General features: G+C 41.5%; 1 protein-coding gene across 1 annotated transcript; it reads right to left on the bottom strand.

The window, feature by feature from the left end:
• Nucleotides 1-3,491: 3,491 nt before the first annotated feature.
• On the bottom strand, nucleotides 3,492-24,664 carry LOC120025153 (kinesin-like protein KIF18A). The gene is made up of 18 exons (XM_038969608.1): nucleotides 24,590-24,664; nucleotides 23,865-24,197; nucleotides 23,379-23,536; nucleotides 23,100-23,204; nucleotides 22,852-22,962; nucleotides 22,532-22,729; nucleotides 19,905-20,081; nucleotides 19,592-19,666; nucleotides 19,373-19,482; nucleotides 18,353-18,515; nucleotides 18,032-18,196; nucleotides 14,668-14,789; nucleotides 13,564-13,832; nucleotides 11,189-11,248; nucleotides 5,337-5,742; nucleotides 4,813-4,902; nucleotides 4,598-4,695; nucleotides 3,492-4,040 (listed from the first exon to the last, which is right to left on the bottom strand). Exons 2-18 carry the CDS (start codon nucleotides 24,172-24,174, stop codon nucleotides 3,904-3,906), a joined length of 2,754 nt encoding a protein of 917 aa, XP_038825536.1. The 5' UTR covers nucleotides 24,175-24,197; nucleotides 24,590-24,664; the 3' UTR covers nucleotides 3,492-3,903.
• Nucleotides 24,665-24,993: the final 329 nt, after the last annotated feature.

The raw sequence follows: 24,993 nt of genomic DNA, 5'->3' as shown, positions 1-24,993 counted from the left end.
TTGTTTTCCTGCTTACCAGTCATGGAAACAGCAAGCTGCAATCTGTCTTAAACTTCAGCATCTACCGCCCAAACCATGTTCTCTCTCGCACTCAGCTTTATCAATAGTAGCCTTCCTTAAAAGTCCAGCCAAACTCCCCTCAGCTGGAAAATCATAAAATTTTACAAGATGCAACCTGACAATAAAGAACATAGGATCTAGGAAAGTATGGGAATAAAGGTTTAATTTTGTCATATCAATGTTCTTTAATAGCACAACTGTAACTATAGCAGTTAGCAGTATTCATTTGATAATAGTAGGCTTGCCCCATTATTCTGCAGTAGAAAATCTGGCCGTTGATTAAGTACTATAACACATTTACGTCACAATTAAGGAAGGCATTTTCCAATGGGTTGGCAGTATACACTCAGAATACCAAACATTAGGAACACCTTCTGCTCTCAGAACAGCCTCAATTCGTTGGGGCATGTGGACTACAAGGTTCCACAGGGATGCCGGCCCATGTTGACTCCAATGCTTCCCAGTTGTGTCAAGTTGGCTGGATGTCCTTTGGGTGGTGGACCATTCTTGATACACACGGGAAACTGTTGATCTTAAAAAAAAACAGCAGCGATGCAGTTCTTGACACAAACCGGTGCGCCTAGCACCTACTTCCATACCACAGGAGGTTGGTGGCACCTTAATTGGGGAGAACAGTAATGACTGGAGCGGAATCAGTGGAATGGTATCAAGTACATCAAACACATGGTTTCCAGGTGTTGGGTGCCATAACATTTTCTCCGTTCCAGCCATTATTATGAGACATTCTCCCCTCAGCAGCCTCCACTGTACCATACCCCGTTCAAAAGTACTTCAATATTTTGTCTTGCCCATTCACCCTCTGAATGGCACACATACACAATTCATGTCTCAATTGTCTCAAGGCTTAAAAAAGTATAAAAAAACATACTTAACAAGTATAAGTATAAAAAAGTATAAAGTATAAGTATAAGTATAAAAAAACAGACTTAACAACTTCAAATTATTTTACGCATTTAAACAGATGTCATCTTCAAAAGTCACAACACATAACATGTAATGTCTCTCTTGGAGGCAAGATAAGACAATGATACCAACATGATCCTAGATTCTACCTGCAGTTGCTAAGCAACATCCACCTACAATCTCTCAATCTGTCCCATTGGTCAGTGGGTAAAACGCAGTCGTCTCCTCATTGGCTCAGAGGAAGTTAATAAACTTTAGTCAAGACCTGCCTCTCTTGGAGAAAAAAGCAAAATGAAGAGTTTCTTGTGAATGAGAGAGGTCAGTACTTGCGCAGAAGAGTGCGGATATTTGCATTGAGCAGCACCGTGCACAGACATTTCAGGGGTGCTCAAAATTAAACGTTTTAAAATAATAACTTAATAATATAATATTTATGATCTTCCAACTCATGATATATGGCTGGCAGGCTAGTGGCTCGTATAGATATTTGAGTGGTGGTTAGCTAGAGTCTAGACTACCTGTGTTGCTGATGGAGTCGAGTCAGAGGGTCGTTGATTCAGGCTTTATGTCTTTCTGCCTCTGTGCTGCGCGTATCAGCCAACCAGACCGAGTATTGATGACGTAAATCAAGTATTATCGTGTGTAAATGAAATGTTATGCTGCTGTGGTAGCTTGCTACACACACTTGACCAGTGACCGCATCTTAAGCAATGCAAGTTTGGATACCGGGCGTGCGCAATCTCCATACAGCGCAGACTGGAAAACAGGCGCAACCCGGGCGCGCCGAGCTCTGTACAGGGCAAACCACGTCATGACGACTTGCGGGCAGTGGGTTCAGAACAACTTTACAAAACAATATGTATACAGTGTCTTCAGAAAGTATTCACATCCCGTGACTTTTTCCAAAGTACATGTTAGAATCACACCTGCATTGTACAATATTTGACCATTATTCTTTAAAAAATGATTCAAGCTCTGTCAAGTTGGTTGTTGATATTTGCTAGACAGATATTTTCAAGCCAATTTAAGTCAACACTAACTAGGCCACTAAGGAACATTCAATGTTGTCTTGGTCAGCAACTGTTTTAGGTAATTGTCCTGCTGAAAGGTACATTTTTCTCCCAGTGTCTGTTGGAAAGCAGATTGAACCAAGTTTTACTCTAGGATTTTGCCTGTGCTTAGCTCTATTCTATTTCTTATATCCCAAAAAACTCCCTAGTCCTTGCCGAACATGATGCAGCCACCATCATGATTGAAAATATGAAGTGGTACTCAGTGAGGTGATGGATTTAACCCAAACATAACACTTGGTATTCAGGATGAGTTAATTACTTTGCAGTATTTTATTGGCTTATTGCAAACAGGCTGCAAGTTTTGGAATATTTGTATTCTATTCATTCTCATTCATGTTAGTATTGTGGGGTAACTGCAATGTTGTTGCGCCATCCTCAGTCATCTTCTTCAGCAATTAAACTGTTTTAAAATCACCATTGACCTCATGGTGAAATCTCTCAGCGGTTTCCTTCCTCTCCGGCATTTGAGTTAGGAAGGGTGCATGCATCTTTATAGTGATTGGGTGTATTGATATACCATCCAAAGTGTAATTAATAACTTCAACATGCTCAAATGGATATTCATGTCAGTTTTATTTTTTACCCAATTACCACTAGGTGCCCTTCTTTGTGAACCATTGGAAAACCTCCCTCGTTTTTTGTGCTTGAAATTCAATGCTCGACAGGGATCTTACAGAGAATTATGTGTGGGTTACAGAGATGGGGTAATCAATTAAAAATTGTAAAAACACTTATTGCACAGAGTGAGTCCCTGCAGCTTATTAAGCACATTTTCACTCCTGAACTTATTTAGGCTTGCCATAACAAGACATGAGCTTTTCATTAATTAATTTGTAAACATAATTCCTTTTTGATATTATGGGGAATTGTGTGTAGACCAGTTACAGAAAACTGTGTGTGTGTGTGTGGGGGGGTGGGGTGGGGGGGGGGGGGGGGGGGGGGGGTGCTCAGCACAGGTAGACCCCCTTCTATGCACCTGGCATTGAGCTTCCTGGCTAAAAATAAAGATCAACATTGGATGCTGTGCAACGGAAAGACCTAATTCAAAGTGATGAGTTGGCTTCTTTCCAGACATAATGTAAGTCTGATTTTTTTTCTCTGAAGATATATACAGCCATTACAAAAAGGGAGCTGGTATCAAAGTGCATGTACAACACCTATTGTTAGAGCTGGTAGAAAACAAATGTATTTACTTAAGAGCGGCAACTAGATGGGGCTCAATACAGCTCTCAGTGAGTAGGAATTCTTAAAACTGTTCAACATTTTAACAATATTTTATGAGCCTTCATTTCTGTTTATGTGTAGCCTGATATTGAACAGTGAAAAAAGCTCCACAGGTGAATGAGTTTCCCTATACAGATGGGTTACAAGCGGAATGAACAAACATCACAAGTCTCCATGTCAACAGCATTCACATGCATGGCCATATGACTTGACAGTAAAACAGCATGTCTGATAACTCAATCTACACCTTCCGTTCAATTTTATATTGAAAGGAAATATATGTACAGTAAACAGGGAAAAGCTCAGAAATGAACCATTCGAGAAAAAAAAGATTGAACGAGTTGAATTATTCATGGTAAAAACCAACCACATACATTAGTAGTTAAACATTTTATTACTAAATAACAATAGCAAATTATTGGTACAACAAATGTTAATGTAGGAAATAATGTAAAAACATTAATTCTACAACCAAAAATAAACCTAAGAACAAGTTCAGAATCATACACAATTCAAGCAAAAACTATTCAAGAAATCCATAGGACTTAATTTCTCTCTCCATAGCTACACACGATTCCCCAATATCTACACGACATCAGCAACATCTGGCCAAAAGCAGGTCTCACATCCTCTTTGTCACACTCTTGAATTTCTGGGAGGTTTTATAGAATATGGACTTTTTCCTCTGAACATCCATGAGGTGAAGATTCCCCTCAGAAACACTCCTCATAACTCTTCTGGGCTCGTTCTCCTCTGACCCTAAGGAGAAACACAATGCTTAGAAGAGCCCCCGTCTGTATGGAGAGCTTCAAATTAAATGTTTTTCCTTTGCAGTGTGAAAAATCCCATCATAAAAAAAAAAGTTGGTTATTTTAGATTACATAAATTGAACAATAAAACAAATTGCTGTCTAAAACAAATCACATCAAAAGTATGCAATCTGATGAGAAACCAAATTCTGCAGTTGTCCAAAAGCCAAACAAAATCCTTCAAAATAAAATACATGTCATACGTAACAGGCAGACAAGCGCCTTCATTGTTGATTAAAAACAGCTTGGTTTTCTAAAAGCTTGTGTCCTTCATAACAGACATATAAAAAAAAAGAAGCATATTCTGGCCCTGCCCTGAACTTTGTGTTGCAGCTGACAGATGTAGGCATAAGCTCTGCGTGTAAGCACCACTAATTGAAATGAACATGGGGATTTGAGGGGGAAAAAGCCACACATTTAATATATTTTAAAAATAGTGAATGAAAGCAAACTACACTCTTTCCCTGGGTCACTTCAGGGGAGAAATACTGGTCTTGTTGCACTCACCAGCAAAACGACGCACTCTTAGTGGTCTGCTTGCTACTACTGCGGGGTCCTGCTTTATGCGCTTGGGTGCTGAAAGGATTTCCTGCTCTCTGCTGCTGCTACAGGGGGAAATGGAAACAAGAGATGAAATGTGTTAATATCTGAGCAGCACAACACTTCCTTCCCTGATCCTTCACTAGAAAAATGTATTTAGAGTACATCACAACCACACTTACCAGTTTATTTTGCGTTTGCCCTGCGCAGCCGAAGTCATGGCCATGTAGGTCTTGCCACGTCGGATGTCTAACAGAGATGGTATCTCCAGTCTGCGGGAAACAACAAGTCAGGCAATGTCACTTTCCTTCTCAATATTTGATCAGTCTCTGACATGTGACCAAAACATATAAACAGACTGGAATGAGTACAGCACTCTGTTACGTTAGACATTTCTGAGCTCTCTCACTGCCACTTGCTCGTACCTAAAACTTAAGAGAGACAAGGCAGCTCAACGTTTAGAAATAAGTACTTGGAGGGGCTCGAACCCGAATACAATTTCTGCCAGTCTGTCACCTGAAACAAAATGTGTCAAATAAAAATGTGAATCGTTGAGATAATAAGAGAGGCAATTTAAAAAAAATTATACAGAGAAAGTCTTAATCTATGAATGTATGCACTGTTTTACATTGTTCAGCAGCTAATATTAAACTGGACTGTTGAAATGCTGGAGTATGATGACCATCTTTGACAATACCACACCCACCTTTTGGGGGGTTTGCTCATGTCATTGGCTCGGGGAGCCTGCTGTTGGCTTGGACTCAAGGGGCACGAAGTCTCAGCCTGATGATTGGGGCTACATTGGTAAAGGATGACGGTAGCGTTGGCAAGAGCTGCTTCATTGTCTCCATTTTCAATGTCAAATGTCATGTTGGGGTCATTGACTGCAGAGTGCTGGAGAGGCAGGAGTGAAGGCCTGTTGAGTGTACTGCTGGCCTCTGGAGTGTAGAGCAGTGGAAACATCCCCTCCTGTCTCAACACATCCTGAAGGACCATGGGAACCTGCGCTGAGGCGGAGACGACACTCCCAGGGTTTGGTGGAGACACTGCCAGCTTCCTCCTGGTAGGTTTCTTGGGAATTGGTTCCATCACTGTCACCTGGGCCACTGGGCCTAGAAAACAACATCAATAGGATTTATTTTTTATGAAGAAGCCACAAAGAACCTAACAAATTTAAGCCTATACATGATCAAATAAATTGCTATCAAGTTACACAACACACTTCATCAAGGTCAATTCCATTTCAATACAGTCCAATCCATTCACTGCGAATTGACAATTAGAGGATTTTTTCAATTTTGGCCTATCTCTACAAATCACTTAATGAATTGAGGGGTCAAATGGAATTGAAAAAAAAAAAATCATAAACATCCTCCACCAAGCACTTACATGGAAGTGTATACACCTTGAATGTATTCACTGTGTTAAGACCTTTGGAATGTTGCGGATATATAAACGTAAAGGGTTCCATATTTTACTTGACAGTCACATCTGTTCTACATACATTTATATGGGAGCGTTCTATAAGCTTCTTCCTGAACAGGGTCCAGGGTTCATCCTGTTCAGCCAGAACACTTCCTGTTAGTGGTTGGTGAGGCCTTGCTACTTGGTTTACTAGTTTGAGCTCAAGTGCAAGATAAGAATGCATTATCCAGTCTAAATCACAGTAGGCTGTCGGCTTCAGCATGTGGGTATTCACTAACAACATGCCAGTAGTTTGTCATAGCAATGTCATACATGGCCCAGGGATGAAAGTTTATTTTTTAATTACATTTTTTATCCCATGACTGGAACTGGAGTCGATCTCAGATCGGCGGGAAAACATTTTGCCTCGAGGTCCACATCGGGATGTCGAAATTCAACGGAGGGCTGCACAGATTTTTTTAATGACCGATATGTTTGTCAAAAATCGATTTGCGGTCATGAAAAAGGGCAGTTATTTGAAAATAGATATGTCCATTACAATTTCTACATGAATGTCTAAGACTAGATAGAATGTAAGTGTGGTCTGGAGTGTCTTTATTTTAATACCCCAAATAATCACCCTCCTGGAGAACTTTAACCCCTGCATGGCCTTACCATCTGTGTTGAAGCACCATACTCATATTTTAAGAAAATAAATCACATCTGAATAGATCTTAGGTGGCACCGGTATAAAAAGAAGACACAGTATCACCACCATTGAAAGATGAAGGAATAACATTTCTGTAAAATACTGAAAGGAGAAGGCCATCTGCAGTAGGCCTAATATGGGTTCTCATCTTTTGGCAGTTGGAGAAGTGTAGAGGTAGCCAAAGAAAGTGAACCTGGTGACCTATACACAGTGCAGACATTAATCAGAGGTATAAGGGAGTAAGGGCCGGGACACATTCATGCTCACAAATTGAGTTTCACCAGTCCCGACAAGCCCAGCTACTGTGACATGGAAGATGGCTAAGTAGGGGAAAGAAGAAAATGAATCAAATCGATCAAAATCAAAATATAATTCGATGTTACAAAGAAACCAAGACTTAAAGCCCTCAGAACTGCCTCAATTAGTCAGGGCACGGACTCCACAAGGTTTTGAAAGCGTTCCACAGGGATGCTAGCCCATGTTGACTCCAATGCTTCCCACAGTTGTGTCAAGTTGGCTTGATGTCCTTTGGGTGGTGGACCCTTCTTGATACACACGGGAAACTGTTGAGCGTGAAAAACCCAGCAGCGTTGCAGTTCTTGACACAAACCGGTGTGCCTGGCACCTACTAACGTACCCTGTTCAAAGGCACTTAAATATTTTATCTTGCCTATTCACCCCCAATGGCACAGATACACAAGCCATGTCTCAATTGTCTCATAAATCTTTCTTTAACCGGTCTAATCCCATTCATCTACAGTGATTGAAGTGGATTCAATAAGGGACTATAGCTTTCACCTGGATTCACCTAGTCAGTCTGGTCAGTGTTCATTAAGTTTTGTACACTCAGTGTATATTTCCACACCATGAGGTTGGAATAACTGTTTAATAACAGCTGTTTGAAAAGACAAAAATGTAAGCCTGTTTTGGTGGGATGGAGTTTTGGCCTGCCCTGTGACGTCGCCAGGCGGTAAACTAGTTAATAGACCAATAAGAGAGTTCCAAACCACTCTGCCAATAACAGCTAGTTTTCAGTTTTCCCCTCCCCACTCAGACCACTCCCAGACAGTCCTAGAACAATTCTTGCTTGAGAAATTACTCTTTGCTAAGAAGCTATTTTTGCTTCTTTTTGACATTTTTTATGGAATACAATCATAGTAAGATGACTTAATTGTTATCCAGAAATGACTTGATACTGAGAAAATCTGCTGCATTGGACCTTTAACCAATCAAGCAAACATAACAAGGCCACATAAAATCCTTATGGAACACAAAGCAAGGAATGAGGGAAAACAACTTATGGCCGACAAAGCAGGAGTGGACATAGGCCTAACATAGGATAAGTTATTTCATGGTATAAGTGGTTCACAATCACTAGCCATAATGGATGACTCACACGCTTAACAACCTGTCGAATAAAGGATACAGCTACACTGAATGGATCACCATATTAGTCATCAGTGAGGATGAGTCATACACACTACATACTGTTAATTTTTGGTCATTTGATCAAGACTAACTTAGATACAACTAACTTTACATACAACTGATTAAATGGGAATAATTGATATAGGCTACACAATACATTTTTAATATACACCAAAGTCGTTTTAATAGAAAACGTGTCTTCCATTAACCGGCCTAAATGTTATGAATAGAACTTTGGGATTTCATTCTGTAATAAGAGCTTAAACGTATTAACATGAATAAATATGTTTTACGAGAATAGGTAGACTATGATAAAACCTGTCTGAGATTGATGATTATGTCACCTAAAGAACATACGTAAGCAGGGTTGTTCGAGGTTAATGGCTGGTGTGTAAGAGTAAAGTGGAGAGCACGTTGCATCAGAGCACAAGGAGGCAGACTCACTTGTTGCAGTGAGACACTGCGGCTGCATCATTTACATGCTGCTGACCACAGCCCTGTGACGCCGCTTCCTACCTACTACATTTTACTGAGGAGGAGGCAATTCCCAGAAATGTGAACTGTGTGGTGGTGGATTTGACATATCAATTTGCCTACCCACCCCCACACAGACAAAATAGAACAACCAACTAAATTGTTTAATGTAGAAGCTTTTAAGTGACAATGCTCACATTTTTTAACAACATACTTGTGTATCATAAAACGGAGGGGGGATATGGAAGATTAATGGACCTATTTATTCATACGAAGAGCAGAAAGCAATATTTAGGAAATTTGAGTCACAGCTCAGATAGCAAGGCAGGATGAGGGGACAGTGATAAATGGTACTGCTTCTCTGACGGAGATCTGGCCTGGCAATAAATGGCAGCCAAGTTCTTTCAATCACATATTTTTGGCTTGTAGGATTAATACATGCATGAGGTGCTATTTCTGGTGGAGACCGCACCATATTAGGGTCGCTTGGCTGCTGCCTCCCTCTTTATAGTGCTGCTGCTGTTATCGCTGACGGGACAGGGGCGTTTACGCTGGCCTTGCCTACCTTCTTTTCCCTGCAGTGAATTTGCATTTTCATGAATGAGGTTTGAGCAGCCTGGGTTGGGAGGGCTGGATGCTGGATTGACTGAGTACAAGATATGGATGAAAGGGGGAGGGGGGCAAGGAGGGAGAGTGTGATCGAGCAGGAAAAAGTAAGACTGGCACAGAACAAGGTTGGAGAGAGAGAAGAGTGATTGAAATTGTGTGGGCCATCCTGTGCTGAAGGGAGATAAGGGGATGGGTACAAGGCATTGGACTGGCGGGGTGCAGAACCCTATTGAGAGTGTCATGTGTGGTGACCTGCCCTCGTATCCACTTAGAAATGGTGCGGTAATGAAAAGGTTGGAAGAGGGAGGATCTCCATACTCAATCATTATCAAGCGGTGATGCTAGTTACACAAACACAGAATAAATCAAGGATTTCACACTAAACAGGTAACATGACTTGGACAAGATCTTATTTCATATCTAAAGCGTAAATCATAGTCCACAGACACGATAGTCCAGTGTCCCATTGTGCCATAGCTACCTGGCTCTGAGATCACCATCTGCGGGGGACACAAAGCCCGAACGCGCACCGCCCCACAATTCCCAACCAACTTTCTGGTCTGGTACACGTCCTCTACTCATTTGAAAGTGTTGACAGTTGGAGAAACTGCTTGAGGTGCGCTCATAATGAGAAAAGTATGAAAGCCAACGGTCCAATATTCTAACACTGCAGTGCGAATGTGTACTGGTTTTGGACTATGATAAACCCTTAAGGCCATTCATGTAATGGACGATCACAAAAAGCCATTCTGAAGTAGATAAGACATGCAGAAAATAGGGTTGTGACGGTCATGGAATTTTGGATGACGGTTATTGGTCAGCCAAATGACCGTGGTCACCGTTATTACTGCTCGAATAGCAAAATAAAAAACACACATCTCCTCTGCTCTGTTCCTGACCGCATGTGCTGCTGCCTGTTTGCTACAACACCTTGCTTGTTTCAGCAAGGAGTAAAGTTATCACATTGTTAACAGTCCATGTTACCGTAGAAACAGACTCAACCATACAAATTCCTGGCCGTCCCGTCTTCAGTCAGCCGTTCCACAAAAAAAAAGTTAACTGTTATGAGGGTTATTATATTTTCATGACGGTTAAACAGTAATTGTGCCAGCCCTAGTAAAAAGTGTTTTTAAAGTCATTTCCTGTTGCGCTGTGGTCGTCCGGTGTTGTTTTCTTAAAAAATGTAGCTGACGTTTCAATCAAATGTAGACCATCTGTTCAGCAGAAAATATCATTACAGACAATTTGGACGGCCATATTTCACATACTTCCTTATTGTACTTCCCTAAAGGTTTCCCAGTCCTTTTCTTTCTCTAAAGGGGTCTCGAGTGTTATTTCATTTTCACAAAATATCTTTAGTTCCAGACCAGAAAGTCCGCAGTGCTGCACAACTGGAAATCAAATTCTATTTCATGTCGGAATACTTTTTGTAGTTTCTGTAACAGTTTGCCTATTTTATTTTTCCTCGTTTAAGAATCAGTTGAAGTGCCAATTGATATCCCATCATCTCGAGGATGGCAGAAGGGAAATTAAGTTGTTACACTAAACACCAGTGATCAGTGGGAATAAAACAAAAAACACTGTTAATCCACAGATCAATATTACTAATTTCTCACTTCAGTTTGAGCACTACAGAGGGGATGTTTAATATTGTCAGTTCATTATTTTAACCATTTCAGTCCTTGTGGTCTTCTGAAAAAAGCCTTCTCTGTTAACATCCCAAGTTTATACTAGTGAATCCTGAAACCAGTTTTATCACAACTGAAATTGCTGATGAACAATTAACAGCTGAAACAGAGCTTTTACCACAGGAGTGATGACTTTGATGGACATATTTGATCCCCTCTGACTGTCACTATGAAGGATTCCATGTGGCAGGCTGTTAGATTAATGACCAGGTTAGCAGGCCTGAAGGAGAGTAAAAACAGGTTTACCTTTCGATGATGGATTGGGTTGAAGGCGCAGCGAGACTCTCCTCTTATGTTTCTCAGCACCTGAGTGACAGACAACAGTATGTTCAACAACACAGCCTCCTTCATGAATACCATGCCACCCCCCCAGTTATCAGCACAACACACAGCATGACTAGCATCACAGCTCAGCCTGCACAGTTATCAATAGAACAGACACAATCGTGCCTCAGCATTTGGCTGTGGTAAATGTGAATAATCATCACGAGCTGTGTAGCAACGTCTGCTATTGTACACTTGTCTGGTTAAAAAATGGGTAGCCCTTTACACTTGTATCCGTATATGGGTTGAAAATGTCAGCTTTGGACATTGATAAGCTCTTAAATTGGAACAGTACAGTAACATGCTATACATGACGTCAGAACTCAGGCTCTGCACTTCACAGCTCTGTATGGGTTTTGACTGACAGCCGTTCTGAACTTGAGCACTGCTCATGACAAGAAGTTGCCCCAATCCCTCCTGCTAATTGGGCAACTTTAGAAAATGTTTTTTTCTGAGTGAGGGAAATGCTGTAAATTACAAGGACTATGTATTTTGAAAGATGAGATGCTAAGGATTATAATAAATACTGCTTTGATGTCATACAAGCAAGCCTAACACCCATGAGTCCCAATGTGCACTTCACATTTCCATATCATAAAACTCATGTAATATACATTGTCAACATTTACGATTACTATGTTTGATGTACAGTTACAAGATAACATGGCGTTATACCCTGGGTTGTCCTGAACAGAATGAGACTGTTTGTTGTATTGTGAAAAAATTTGCCGCAAACTATGCATTTGGATTTACTCATGAATCCAGTCCGTGCGCACCAAAATAAAAATCTGTTTCTCTGAATTGCTTTGTGACAGCCTAACACTAAGATCCTATTTTATCATTTTGATAGTCATGTTGGCAATAGAACAAGCGCTCAAATTTCACCCACCTGACCCAGATTGTAAAAAAACAAACAAATGCAGCGAAAATTACTGTAAATTTAAAAATGCACATAAAATCAACAGTGTAATGTTTGGATTCAATCTTGTGTCAGCTGAACGGTTGGCCTCACCTTTTGTCTAATAATTTCCCCATAATCTCCAAACTGTTCCCTTCTAATTTCTACCATGGTTATGCATTTCCATATTTTTTCTGTAAGAAACATTTCAATTTAGCTCTATCCCTATCCAATTCCCACAAGTGTAAGGGGTTAAATGTTCAATACAGCCATTTTTAATCAAAATATGAAATAATTGTTACCCAGGAATTAAGTTCCTTACTGTGATTGTTTTCAATTAAAAATTGTCAAAAATAAACAAATATTGCTTCTTAGCAAAGCACAATTTCTCAAGCAAGATGTTTTCTAGGACTGTCTGGGAGTGGTCTGAATGGGGAAGGGAAAACTAGCTGTTATTGGCAAAGAGATTTGGAACTCTTTCTTATTAACTAATTTACCACTTGGTGATGTCACCAGGCAGGCCAAAATGCCATCCAACCAAAACAGGCAGACATTTTAGGCGGTCTTTTCTTAAACTAAAATGGACAGCATCATAATTTTTTACAATTTCATAGAGTGTAAATATATATATAAAATGACAGAAATCAAGTTGATTGCACTGGGCCTTTAACTAAATGAAGCTTTAAATATATAATAACAGTAGTCTTCAGGATAGTCATTGCAAGGTGAAAACGGAGGGAATAGAACAAACAGACGGGACCTATTGAGATCTGGTATCATACATTTGTGCTCATGGCTTGTGAAAGGAGGGTCAAATTACAGGATATCACTCAACTACAAGCACAAGTGGACAGGGCCAAAAATACTAAATAAAAGACACAGGGAAACAAGCATGTGACGGGTGCAGGGGGACAGGTGCGGGGTGCACCTGCTGACATATGATGGACAGCAACATGGTAATTAAGTATTGCTGGCCAGCTTTGGTTCACGCTCCATTGTCTCCTAGGGGCTGAATGTCATGAAAGGAGGCCTGATGGCGCACTGGTGCTGGGTTATACAGGACCTGGAGAATGGTGGCTCCAGTGTGTGTAGGCTCCCATGATCAACAGTAAATAGAGCCCAATAGCCCAGGGCCACCAGATATTGCTGTATGTTATACTACAAAGCAAGATCAATGCCAGCTAACTTGCCAAAATATATTTTGATTTTCTAGAAAGAATGGGCATGGTCTAATTAAATCAACAACCAAAAACAAATATTGAACTTCAGCTTTCTTAATGAAGCAGAAAATCAATAGCTTTGTAGTATACCCCTCAGGGGGAAATTACATGTCATCGTTGTCACGGGGAGTTGAAGCTAAGTCTGCGTTTTTTTAAGACAACATAAGGTCATGACTTACTACTGCAGGGACTGTTTTGATGGGGACAGATGAGGTGTGAAAATGACAGGATGGGTGCGAGCTCTGGCCTAAGCCTGGAACCCTCAGCCTGGGTCTCCTCGTCCTTCTGCTCCCCTGCCTTCTCCTGATCGGCCCACACCACACCCCTCTCCCTGAGGACCAGGTGCTCCAGGTCCTGGTTCTCAGCCTCGTCGGTAGCTGTGACCAGGCCCAACCCCCTCAGCGTCCAGTACTGTCTGCTGTAGGCAGGCAGCAGCATGTGCACCATTCTGAACAGAAGAAAGCATGAAACTCAGGCTTAAAAGATGTTCTGTTGAGTCAGTATCACAATTTATAGTATAAAGTTGCCAAAGTGAATTTTGTTGCACATGTATGCAACACCTAGTATAGTATAATTCATAAGACTAATAATCTCTATTCACTAATTCATATAAGTAAGCGATAACGACACTGTACATTCTCTGGAGGTAATGTATGACAGGTATGGATGGCACACAGTCATTCATACTCACATAGTACAGTGTGAGTCACATGACTCATACTCCATTTTTCATAAATATTATTTCATATCATTCCCATCTTAATATGTCTGTATCTACCTGACCATATTTATCCATTCATGTAGGATTGAGGCCTGAAGATTCCTTCTAAGACATGTAGCAATATCTGTACAACAGATGTTGTGGAGTATTGGCTCAGATTGACTTAAGTCTACTTGACAGGTCTGAAAAGTCTGACAAACCCCTTTAAGACTTAAGGCCATCTTATGGTAATATCACTGCATTTCCACTCTCTGTCTTCAGTGGATACAGGTGTATGATTCAAGTCTGATACGCAATGCCAGGCTTTTGTTCCAGCCCTGCTGTAGCATACCAGACTCCAGCAATCAGCTGCTCAACAGGAACAAAAGCCTGCACACCCATTAGCTTCCAGCTGGAGCGTTGGCTTGGCCACATGTTTTACACAGTAAGTGAGGTATTTTTCCACTGTGGTATCACTGGGGTAAAGAGTATCAAATACAACAATGAATATTGGTATAGAAGTCCACATTTTGGTATGGCGACAACATTACGCGTTCAATACTGAAAAAGAAAAATGACCTACTTTTTAGTCTGTTTGTTCTCCTGGTCCTGGATGCCGATGAGGTGGGTCATTTGCTCAATGTGCTGCTTGAGGTCCTCTACCTGTAGCTGGAGCCTGTGGCAGCGAAGGTCCTTCTGGAGTACCTGAGGGGGAAAGTGGAAGAGCTGGTGAAATGACCACGAGGGAACATATTGAATAACCCTGACCACAGCTAGAGAACAAGCTGGCAGGGAGTCATCAGTGACGCACAAGACAATGAGTCTTGAGGGGTTTATTTTGTGCCATGCTTCATCTCTGAGAACCTGTCTTCTGGGTAAAAAAAAAATAGCTGTCATCCAACTCTGACGTAAAAGAGTATACGAAACGACAGCAGAGAGAACATTTGACAAGCGGATGAATCATTGTTCTGTGCCACTTCCTAGAAGAGGGATGAGAAAGAGGAAAAAAACATCTACATGGTTTTAGGTAACTGGCTGTGTGAAGGATGCGTAAAGATCATTGATCCATTCACCTCAGTCATCCACCAGTGAACAAGAGCAATAAAATAAGCACAGTTCTAATTACCTGGAAAACAGATGGAAGAAACTGTCACAACAAGTTGGGACGTATTTGCATAAACAAACAAACTAAAAAAATATATAAATGTATATTTATAGCATAGAGTTAACTTCCTGTGAGGCGTTCCCATCCCTTCTATAATTCTCTCTGGGAGATGAAAAATGACATATTTAAAAGGGATAGTTCCCCTTAACTATAAGTAGAACCATTTCTATGTATAATTAGCCATTAGTTTATTATATGGATCTTATCCAGCGAGTCAGCAACCAAAAAGGCGGCTTTAGGTAGCTTACAATTAAGCAGCATTGTCAATAAATCTTCACAGTCCCTCCTGGATTTTGTGAGGATTTTGTGTGATATTTGCGGGCAACAATGCACTGACGAGGAAAAAAATGTGTTAACGTGTGGCTTGATTGAACCATATTATGCTGTAAATGTGCAATGATTGTTTAAAATTGAAATTCTTTGCTGACTCAAAAGGAACACCTACAGCTGAAGTGGGAAGTTTACATACACTTAGGTTAGAGTCATTAAAACTCGTTTTCCAAGCACTCCACAAATTTCTTTTTAACAAACTATAGTTTTGGCAAGTCGGTTAGGACATCTACTTTGTGCATGACACAAGTCATTTTTCCAACAATTGTTTACAGGCAGATTATTTCACTTATAATTCACTGTATCACAATTCCAGTGGGTCAGAAGTTTACATACACTAAGTTAACTGTGCCTTTAAACAGCTTGGAAAACTTCAGAAAATGATGTCATGGCTTTAGAAGCTTCTGATGGGCTAATTGACATCATTTGAGTCAATTGGAGGGGTACCTGTGGATGTATTTCAAGGCCTACCTTCAAACTCAGTGCCTCTTTGCTTGACATCATGGGAAAATCAAAAGAAATCAGCCAAGACCCCAGAAAAGAAATTGTAAACCTCCACAAGTCTGGTTCATCTTTGAGAGCAATTTCCAAACGCCTGAAGGTACCACGTTCATCTGTACAAACAATAGTACGCAAGTATAAACACCATGGGACCACGCAGCCGTCATACCGCTCAGGAAGGAGACACATTCTGTCTCCTAGAGATGAATGTACTTTGGTGCGAAAAGTGCAAATCAATCCCAGAACAGCAAAGGACCTTGTGAAGATGCTGGAGGAAACAGGTACAAAAGTATCTATATCCACAGTAAAACGAGTCCTATATCGACATAACCTGAAAGGCTGCTCAGCAAGGAGCACTGCTCCAAAACTGCCATAAAAAAGCCAGACTACGGTTTGCAACTGCACATGGGGACAAAGATCGCACATTTTGGAGAAATGTCCTCTGGTCTGATGAAACAAATAATAATGACCATCATTATGTTTGGAGGAAAAAGGTGACGCTTGCAAGCCGAAGAACACCATCCCAACTGTGAAGCACGGGGGTGGCAGCATCATGTTGTGGGGGTGCTTTGCTGCAGGAGGGTCTGGTGCACTTCACAAAATAGATGGCATCATGAGGCAGGAAAATTATGTGGATACATTGAAGCAACATCTCAAAACATCAGTCAGGAAGTTAAAGCTTGGTCGCAAATGGGTCTTCCAAATGGACAATGACCCCAAGCATACTTCCAAAGTTGTGGCAAAATAGCTTAAGGACAACAAAGTCAAGGTATTGGAGTGGCCATCACAAAGCCCTGACCTCAATCCTATAGAACATTTCTGGGCAGAACTGAAAAAGCGTGTGAGAGCAAGGAGGCCTACACACCTGACTCAGTTACACCAGCTTTGTCAGGAGGAATGTGCCAAAATTCACCCAAAAGACCCTGGGACTAAACACCTCCCTCTGCAACTGGATCCTGGACTTCCTGATGGGCCGCCCCCAGGTGGTAAGGGTAGGCAACAACACATCTGCCGAGCTGATCCTCAACACGGGGGCCCCTCAGGGGTGCGTGCTTAGTCCCCTCCTGTACTACCTGTTCACCTCCGACTGCGTGGCCAAGCATGACTCCAACACCATCATTAAGTTTTCCGACGACACAAGTGGTAGATCACGACAACGATGGCCAGTCTATAGGGAGGTTAGAGACATGGCAGTGTGGTGCCAGGACAATCACCTCTCCCTCAACGTGAGCAAGACAAAGTAGCTGATCGTGGACTACAGGAAAAGGAGGGGCGAACAGGCCCCCATTCACATCGACGGGGCTATAGTGGATCTGGTCAAGAGTTTCAAGTTCCTTGGTGTCCACATACCCAACAAACTATCATGGTCCAAACACACCAAGAAAGTCATAAAGAGGGCACGACAATGCCTTTTCCCCCTCAGGAGACTGAAAGAGTTGGCATGGGTCCCCAGATCCTCAAAAAGTTATACAGCTGCACCATCGAGAGCTGCATGGCATCCAACCGAAGGCGCTGTGTTACTTTTTTATTAAATTTTTTAAAACTTTATTCAAGAACTCTTTCTTGAACCGCATTGTTGGTTAAGGGCTTGTAAGTAAGCACTTCACAGTAAGGACTACACCTGTTGTATTCGGCGCATATGACAAATAAAATTTGATTTGAACAGCGAGCCCTCTTTTTGTACTGCGGTGATGGGTCAGCTTTGTGATAATATTGCAATATTTTTACTGTTTTATGCAGAAATAGTGCAGTGATTGGTCAAATTTGCAAGCCCTCACATAATATGCAGGGAATTGTTGATTTAGCAACAAAAAAAATAAGATCACGGAATCCTGGAGGAACTATCTTCCTCTACCAGTACATGAACAAAATAACCCATATACCACACCACTAACACCACCCCTGGGTCAAGAGATACCATATCTCCTGACCCCTCAAGCAGTTGCCTCACCACTGGTGGCTGGGAGTCCTGTCCCAGTAGCTTCATGTCATTCTCCACACGGTGCAGCCAGCCATTGTTCTCAAGGAAGCGCAACTCAGCCTCCTCCAGCCTCTTGCGGATGTGCTGCTGCTGTGTGAGCAGGGAAGCCAGCTTGCGCTCGTGCTTGCAGGTGGCCTATTCAACAACAGAGCCTGTCAGATTGGGGTACGACAAAGGAGTGTATGCACTTTAAAACATCCATCTATCACTGGTAAATCATAAAAGACATGCTCCTTCTGGGACCATTTTCTGGCTAAAACGTCATGGTGATAAGCAGGGCCTTTAACAGACCTTCTCAGTCTTGTCTTTGGCACCGAAGAGCTGGGCCTGCTGGTTGCACTCCTCGCTGTGGTGCTGACGTAACTCGTTCTCCTTGAGCTGACGCTCCAGAACAAGGTGCTCCCTCCTGATCTGAGTACGGCTGGAGAAAATGCTCTGTAGGGACTCTGACACCCTATCCAGAAAAAAGGAGCAACCAGACAGTTATCATTAAATGGAGTCTTTGCTTAATAATGGAGGGTAAATGTTTATAAAAATAAAAAAACGTTTCAGTGTTTGCCCTTCCTCAAGTAAAAATCCTATGTCATGTTATTGTACGACTCAACAGGTTGAACAGTGTTCAAATCAGGCAGCTGCCCTGGATCACCCCCAGCAGCTTTTACCCATAAGGCAGAGGCCTTGCAACAATGTCTCATTCTAGTAAAGGAAGAGGGGTATGCAGGTAAATAAATAAATAGACAGTGGAGAGCAGCCGCTGAGATGTGACTGCACTCTCCAATGTAACCCCTGTGACGTAGGAGCCGCCGTGGCCTTGCCAGACTGATGAATTTTTTATTGTGTGAGAAGCATGCTGCCTCTCTTCAGAGCCTCACATTGTGCAAGTTGTGAATTCTGATGCCGGTGAATGAAATGCGTAGGAATGAGACTCATTCAGCTTTCCACCCCCCCTTCCCTCTCTCCCTTTTTAAAAAGATGCCACTGCAGCCCTTAGAGGGGACTGAAGGAAGGACATTTTTTATATATATAGCTAATATCGATATATTGTGTAGTTTTATTTACATTTTTTACGTGGCTCACAGCTGCCCCTATCAAAAATGCAGAGCAAACTCTCCACCCACCAGGTCCTTGGGCTTTGTACTTTTCCCCTCAACATTATAAATTATCTATGGATTTCAATTAAAGTGTACAAGTTTAAAGGACAACACTCAAGTGTGGTGCATATTATGCATGACAGAACTTGTATTACTATATAAATACAAGTTTTGCCTTTTGGTTGTTGCATGCACATTGGCACAAGAAATAAGTGCTTACTTGTGAATCTCTGTTTGGTTCTGACTGGAGATGGTATTAGAGCCTCCAGGAACAAGAGGGCCCATCTTCCTCTCCTCATATTCTTTCAACTTCTTCTTCAATTGAACGATCTGAAATGGCATAAACCATTGATAAATTGTGAAATGTATGTCCACACCTTTTCTGACCATAAAGGCCTCCAGTCTGTGTAGTAGAGATGGGTGCTTCGTCTTATATTACCTCTTCTCGCTGCCTCTCACATATCACTGCATACTGGCCGATGTGACTGTCCAAGCTGACAACATTCCTCTTGAGCTAAAGGACAGGTAGATGCATGTAATAATGTATGGAGGGAGAAAGAGAGGCATTACAAACAGAAATATTGTAAGAAATGCCATGTAGTACAAGTTTCACTATCAAAACCACCTCTGAAATCATGTTTGGCTTTTAAAAACAGAGTTTATTACAAATGAAGGTACACTAAGGAGAGCACAGCCAAAGAGGCCTAAGTAAATCCTATAACATTGTTGGGATGGGTGAGTAGTTTACTGACCGATGATTTGATCTCTTTGGCCCTGTTGGCGTATTTCAGTGTGTTGTGGGTGTCGTCATAAGATTTGGAGGTGGGGCTAATGTTGGCGATCATGACCGTCCTGCAGTTCCCACCAAGAGAATCTTTAAGGAGTCGTGTTAGCTTGCTGTCCCTGTATGGTATGTGGGCTTTCTTACTCTGCTAAAATAAAGAAAGCAAAAACAACAGCCTGAGAAAGAGTAAAAGTGCAAAACAGGAAAAGGTTAGGCCTACACATTCAGGTTTGAGGTGGGGAAAGGTCTGAAAAACCTCACTGGACATTAATGCTTTTTTATTTATATCAATTAATTCCAACTTGCCTGCATTAAAATGGAATTGACCACAGTCCTATGACCCTTAGGGACTCAAAGCATACAGTAAATGCCCAGTGACAATGGAACACACAAATAAGGCTGTATAGGGGGGTGTTTTAGAATAGTCAAATACACTGAATGTACAAAACATTAACAACACCTGCTCTTTCCATGACATAGACTGACCAGGTGAATCTAGGTGAAAACTATGATCCCTTATTGATGTCACTTGTTAAATGTACTTCAAATCAGAGTAGATGAAGGTGAGGAGACAGGTTAAATAATTATTTTAAAGCTTTGAGACAATTGAGAGATGGATTGTGTATGTGTGCCATTCAAAAGGGTGACTGGGCAAGGCAAAATATTTAGGTGCCTTTGAACGAGGTATGGTAGTAGGTGCCAGGCACACCAGTTTGTGTCAAGAACTGCAACACAGCTGGGTTTTACATGCTCAACAGTTTCCAGTGTGTTTCAAGAATGGTCCACCACCCAAAGAAAATACAGCAACTGTGGGAAGCATTGGAGTCAACATGGGCCAGCATCCCTGTGGAACGCTTTCGACACCTTGTAGAGTCCATGCCCTGACAAATTGAGGCTGTTCTGAGGGCAAAAGGGGGGGGCAACTCAATATTAGGACGGTATTCTTAATGTTTTGTATATACACATTCTTATTGGCAGACGGTAACTATTTGTTTCCATAAACAGGTTTCTGGCAGACAGATACCTTTCATTTCTATAGAATATGAAAACACCCAAGCACATTATCTTCTGCTGGTGTGAATGTGCTAGGTCTGAATTCAGCCTGGCTTCACTAATGGCACAGATGCGTCTTGAGTACATTACATCTGTTTAGGTGAGTCACAGTCACATGGAGATTCAAATGGCAGGAATTACCAGGAACTTGCCGAGGAAAAGTGATCTGCAATGGGCTGGGGGCTGCCCAGCTGTTCTCCCTGGCCAAAACCTACATCTGGAATCAGGAAACCCTTATATTTCCAGCTGATCCTATGGGAGCTCAAAGTTTGCAGCTAAAAGGAGGTTGTCCCAATTAAGCAGAGCGACTCTTTCGCCAGAGCAGGATTTACAATGTACAGAGAAACAGCCTGAGAGAGGAAATGGGCCAATGGAGAAAACCACAAAGGCTAAATGTGCAACTGCAATTCATGGCCATGGAACCAGTCCTAGCTGGGACATCAAGGTATCATTCCCTAAAGCGAACAACGGTGCTATAAAAATAAACTAAATTTAAAAAATAATTTCGGTACAGCGGTGGCATGTTTGTGCAGCATTTCCTAAATGCAAGTGGCCTGCTTGTGGAATCCCCAGGGATAGTGGTAAACCGAGATGACTCAGTGACAGGTTAATGTATGCAACTGGAATGAAATATTACCCAAATACTTGGCTTGCTAACAGACCAAGCAAGGCTCCTTGAGTCACAAGGAGCTGCTCACTTTTTTTCTGGCAATGACTGAGCAGGGGAGTATTGCTGCCAGTAGGATGTAAAATTGCAATCAATTAAACAAAATAAAGGCAGAATAAATTAGACTAGACCGACCTAAATATCCACAACAAGAAAAAAATTATCTTAAAAAATGCAGTGTGACCACAGAAATCAACTGGCACAGAGAAAATGAATGACAGCAAGGGATAACCCTAACACCATTCACAGGCGAGATAAATATAAGAAATCAGTTGTAACACCAGGGTAGTGGGTTCAATTACCGGGACCACCCATAAATAAAATGTACGCACACATGACTAAGTTGCTTTGGATAAAAGTGTGTGGGGGGGAATGAACTCAATAGTTTAAAATTACTAAACCAAATGGAAACTGTGTAGAAATTATAATGATCCTACATTCATACAGTTTCTTGACTGTGTCCAGCTCGCTTATAATCCCAAAAATGAAAGCCAGACAGTCCGGGAGCATTGAAAATTCCAAAAATTATAGATAGAGCACTATTTTTAGCAAATTTTGATGGCAAGGAAATATAAGTTTCAGTGCATCCCTCTGGACTTTGAAGACCGAATGCAGGTCCCAGGGCAAAATTAGTTTGACACACCTGTCATAGTGTTAAATCTAGACATAAGTTTGTGTATTCTCAGTGGTGAGGTAGCAGCACCCAGGCCTGCTCAACATTGTTTACGAGTCACACAGAAATGCCTCTGGGTGTTATTGTCAAAAGATCAACCAGCATTTTGAATTATATTGAATTCTGTGAGCAGAAACATTTCCTTTGAATAATTTAAGGTCCTATTCAATCAGAAACATGAATCAAGATGCTTTACACATACCTTAGGGTCAGCCAGAGCGTTGATGACATTTCCCAGGGCAAGGAGTGAACGGTTGATGTTAGCGCCTTCCCGTTGACGTGCTCCCTTTGCGTTAGTGGCACTTGCTCGCTCTGAGCCAGCGAGGTCAATCAGGCTCATTTTGGCCACACGGACATTTGGATTAAGGCTGGCCGTCCTGTCCTGTTGCTTCAAGTAAATCTAGTGGGACAAGAACACCAACAATTTCATCTTCACCTGTCCAGTGACTGCAGTGGGTAAACCTGCTTGCCGTCTGGTAAAGGAGGAAAGGTAGATGACGCCACTCCATTGAAATAGCCTACCTGAAATACAGCATGGGACCGTGACGAGGTCGCATTCATGTCAGTGGGGTGCTGCGTTCTATTCCGATTGCCATAATCCAAAGCTTCAAGGATGTGCTCAGCAGACTTAGGCTACAAAAGAGGTCACATTAATACTTTTAAACAAATAAAATCAGAACACATCAATCAGAAAGAGATGTACTTTATTTTAATTTTATTTTTTTACAACACACCTGACAGAGACAACAAATAACCTGTTGATCACTAACCTGGTGCAGAGTAAGGCCTTGGATTACCACTCCTTTCGAGGGGTCCTCCCTCACTGCAAGAGGTCCCACATTAGCCAAGAGGTCCCGGATCTGCTCATTATAGACCTGCAAACCAGTTATGACAAAAACTTGACTGATTTCTATTGACAATTAAAATTCTGATTGTTCATTAATAAAAGGTGTTTCTTTAATTCCCAGGTATGATGGAGGAAGATTTTTCCTTGATTTCTGTGTAAATCTATTAATTGAAAAATCAGACAGACAAAACCAAAGAGTCACCTCAAGATAAGAAAATGCTACATCAAATATTTTCTCTTCCTTGACTTGATCCATACGGTTGAAGAGCTCCGTCATGGTGCGATACATCACACCCGGGTCATTGCTTGAGCCCAACATGGTGTGTGTCTTGCCTGCTCCTGTTGCGCCATAAGCAAAGACTGCAACGTTTCAGAGAAGGATTAGTAATTAAACATGATCAAAACTTCCACTTCAAATTAAAAATAAATCTGATTTGGCAGGTTTAAATGTGACACCAAATGTATTGGAATTTAACTGCTAAATGGGGTACAAAGATGTAGGCTACTGTAGCATACTAATTACTATTTCTAAAATGGGCCTCTGTACTATGACATTCATTTAAATTAAGCTATTTGCAATCAATAAGCTGTTTTCACAAAGTCTGTCTCAATGTGCATATAGCCATAGGCCTACTAATCAGACAGTAAAGTCCTGTAAAGATTAGCAGGCTTAGGCCTATTTTATTACCTGTACAGTTAAAGCCATTCAACACTCCATCAAGTATCCTTTTAGTGGTGTTCTCAAAGATATCCACCTGAGAAGAATCCTCCCCAAAAACATGATCAAAGACAAATTTCAGGTCCTTATTAGCTCTCTTGTTGACATCTCTGTTTCGAACTATTGGTCCCCCGAAAGATGTCATTTGCTGTTCCTTGGGGTCAAATATTAGCATGTGGTTGTCCACAACTTGGACTACATTCCTGAAGTTCTCGCACTTCTCATTGTCGTTAGTTGGCCGCACACGAACAACCACTTTGACATGGCTGCACACGTCCATGACTCTTCTTATTGTGTATTGATCTAGTTGAGAGATCACAAGGAAGATGCTTTAGCTGACTAAACTCCAAGGTGAAAGATGTTTCTGATATACTCCAATGGAGTGGCGCAGAGGCCAGGCTTTGTGGAATTGGGCGTGGCCAGATGTAATAACATAGCTAGCTACTTGCATTCGACAACCTTACATTTTAAGCAGTGAACATATACAAATATGTTGTTACATAAAGAACAGGGAGACTTTAATGTCTCGTGTATTCGTCGCCCGTAGTGCCTTGTTGTGGCTAGCTAACATTAGCAGTCAACAAAGAGCCATATAAGCTCACCTCCGAGCGAAAACAGTAAGTGCTGCGAGTTGTAAAATACATCGTAAACATTACTTTTGCTCTGGAGCGAAGGATAATACACCCACAGCTTACCTTTGACTATAATTGTTTCACATTTGCAATTGTGGCTTGCTAGCAAGTAACGTTACAGCCACCGCTACTTTTTCTCCCAAGACCAGCGCGTCTTTTCAAAAACAAGCCCCCTCTTCCTTCGCAACAGCTGATTGGCTATGCACTTTGAGTGACGTCGATGAGCTTGGTGTTGCAGTCATTTGATTGCAGTGCTGGTGGAGGAAGTGGTTTAAAAACTATTTTCATATGCCAGCTATTTTCTAGCATTTTTTATAATGTAATTGAAACAATTATGACACATAGCTAACATAACAAAGTAAGTATAATATTGCGTCAAGACCAATGTCCTAAGTACGATTTGCATCGTCCAGTTGCAAGCTATTCAAGGTGTTGTAACCCTAGCTACTACAGCTGAACGGAACTCA

This window comes from Salvelinus namaycush, chromosome 30 (assembly GCF_016432855.1).
Source record: "Salvelinus namaycush isolate Seneca chromosome 30, SaNama_1.0, whole genome shotgun sequence".
Taxonomy (NCBI): domain Eukaryota; kingdom Metazoa; phylum Chordata; class Actinopteri; order Salmoniformes; family Salmonidae; genus Salvelinus; species Salvelinus namaycush.
This window is presented reverse-complemented; position numbering and strand designations above follow the sequence as displayed.